The sequence below is a fragment of the Fulmarus glacialis genome, unplaced genomic scaffold (assembly GCF_000690835.1).
Source record: "Fulmarus glacialis isolate BGI_N327 unplaced genomic scaffold, ASM69083v1 scaffold15300, whole genome shotgun sequence".
NCBI lineage: Eukaryota > Metazoa > Chordata > Aves > Procellariiformes > Procellariidae > Fulmarus > Fulmarus glacialis.
The window spans coordinates 1-2,635 of NW_009187232.1; the positions used below are offsets into that span (position 1 = coordinate 1).

The 2,635-nt window shown below is 62.2% G+C and overlaps 1 protein-coding gene across 1 annotated transcript in view; it reads right to left on the reverse strand.

The window, feature by feature from the left end:
* Positions 1-482: 482 nt before the first annotated feature.
* ZNF609 (zinc finger protein 609) overlaps positions 483-2,635 on the reverse strand; it is a 15,100-nt gene continuing 12,947 nt past the window's right edge. The window contains exons 5-7 of the mRNA XM_009574452.1: positions 1,596-2,633; positions 904-1,270; positions 483-730 (exon numbers count right to left, since the gene is read on the reverse strand). Coding sequence (XP_009572747.1) covers positions 483-730; positions 904-1,270; positions 1,596-2,633 — 1,653 coding nt within the window. The remainder of the gene's footprint in view (positions 731-903; positions 1,271-1,595; positions 2,634-2,635) is intronic.

The window sequence follows — 2,635 nt, forward strand, 5'->3', positions numbered from 1 at the left end:
GGTGAACAGCCCAAAAGCGGCAGGGCAGACACAGGTCCCATTTCAGGCAGTTCCTTCCTGCCCAAAACCAGGGTTTGCTGCCACTGTCATCCCAGCTCAGCCCAGGAGGAGCTCATGACCCTACACCGCCGTGGGATGGAGACAGCTCCTGCATCCCACCCACCAGCTCCAGGGATGAAGACAAGTGTCGCCCGGTCACTGCAGGACCTGGAGAAGCCCGGTGCTCCTCTGGGCCAGCCCTGCCCGCAGGTTTGGCTTTTCCATCCCCCAGGGTTTGCTGCCACTGTCATCCCAGCTCAGCCCAGGAGGAGCTCATGACCCTACACCGCCGTGGGATGGAGACAGCTCCTGCATCCCACCCACCAGCTCCAGGGATGAAGACAAGTGTCGCCCGGTCACTGCAGGACCTGGAGAAGCCCGGTGCTCCTCTGGGCCAGCCCTGCCCGCAGGTTTGGCTTTTCCATCCCACAAGACCGGGCTGGTTATAGGATCCAGGGACCATCCCGAAGCTCATGCACGGAGCTGGATAAAGCCAGCGCCTTCCTGACTCTCACCGTGGGCGATTTGCTCTTGTAATGGCTGGCGTGCTGCTGCAGGATGTCCAGGGCCTTGGACTCTGAGCTGGATTTACAACTCACGCTGGGGCTGGCTCGGGACTTGTCGCTGTCGTCACTGCCGGACGCCTTGCTCCCGTAGGGGGAGAAGGAATAGCTGGAGGGTAGGTATGATCCTAGTGGGGAGAAAAATCAGTCAGGGCACGAGGAGTCTTCGGGTGGCACAGCAGAAGCACACGGCTCTGCACGCGTGCCTCCAGGAGCGAGAGGATGTCCCACAGCCATCCACCACTCCGGGAGTGGGGACAGCCCGGGAAGGGACGTCCCCGAGAAGACCCCAGCTCGCTACCTGGGTAATTCTGCATCATGACGGTGGGCATGGCCCGGTAGCTGGGGTGGTTGGGGTCGTACGACTGGCTGTAGGAGTAGCCGTGCATGTAGGGGATGTAGGACTGATGCTGCGTGAGGGGTGAAGACACAGGGACGTGGACGCTGGGTCTGGGGTCCTTCCCCACCATGCGAGCCTCCTCGGTGGGGGTCAGTTTGCACTCGGAGCTGGTGCTCTCCTTCCCGTCCTCCTTGGACACGGCTTCTTTGCTTCGATTTCTTTCTTCCTTCAACTTTCGGTCCCTCTCCTCTTTCCACCGCTCGTCCTCTGTCTTGATGTCCGAGTACTTCGCTAGGTACACGTAGGTCCACATCCGGGGCTCGGCCTCCTGCAAGAACCAGCCAGCCATCAGAGCAGCTGCCTCCCCCCAGCCCTGCCTGTCCCAAAACCAGGCTGGATTTGGAGGAGGCCAGCGAACCCCACTCCCCTTCCCCGGGCTCTCCTTGACCCATCCATGGCCTCCCAGCCCCAACCTTTTGCTGGCCCTAAGGGAATCTCATGGAGTCCCATCACGAGCAGAGGACAACGCGTGTTCTCTGAGGTGATGACCCCAGCAAATCCCTGCAGCAAAGCCGCGGCGAGGGGCTTCCTCCGGGAGAAAGCCCACCGCCGGGCTGGCGGGGAGGGGCGAGCGCGCAGCGGGCGGGCATTACCTGTCTGTACCAGAGCACAGGGTCCACCTCCGCTTGCCGGCCACACTCAGAGCCAGCCTTCACCTCGGCGGTCTCCTTCCCGAGGTGGCTGGCCTCGCTCAGTTTCACCTTGAGCCCCTCGGCGACCTGGCTGCCAGACAGCTTGGACGAGTCCTCCAGCTTGGGGATGATGACAGATTTGGCCATGTCGGGACCTCCCTGCTCCTTGGCCTTGCCCAGCCCCGACTTGACGAGGTCCGTGAGGCTCGGGGCCTTGGTGAGCGTTGGGGGCATGGGCGGCTTTTGTTTCCACTCCTCTTTGAGCGCTGCCTCCCTCTCCTTCAAGCCTAGCTCTGCTTTCTTCTCCAGCCCTCGCTGCTGCTGCTGCTCCAGGCTCTGCCGCTGCTTCTGCTGCTCCTCGTACTGCTGGCGGTAGGCAGGGTTGGTGCTCAGCAGGTGAGCGTGGTAGCCCTGCTCATTGTAGCCGTAGGGGGGCACGTAGGCGTACTGGTTGTAGTAGAGGGACTGCATGTACATGTTGGGACGCTGCTGGATGACTGAGGGCTGCTGGCTGGAGCCGCCGAGCTCTGCCTTCTTCTCTTCGCAGCCTTCACTCTTCACCTTCACCTCCGGGTTCTCCTGCTCCTCGTCCTTCTTCAGCTTCAAGGCCTGTGTCTCGGCCGCGGCCTGGCCGCCGGGGTTCAAGGGCCCCGGGCTTGCCTGGGGGTAGCCAGGGGAATAGTAGGTTTCAAAGCCTTGGTAATAGGGAGACTCTTTGCTCTGCGGTTGCGGGGGGAAAAGAGCTTTTTTGGCGCCTTCCTTGACCAGTTGCTCCGGATCCTTCGCCTTCACGCTCTCCAGCTTGCCCTCCCCATCCTCCCCGGCGTCAGAGATGTCCGAGTAAGCCGGGCTGTTGGTCTTCACCGAGCTCGCCTCTGCCCCGTTCTGGGTGACGACATGCAGCGGGGTCATGGGTTGGGCTGGGTTGGTGTTCTCCAGCCTGCTGGCACCACCGATGGAGGGGCTCGGGGCGTTGTCGGTGAAGCTGTAGATTTTATCCT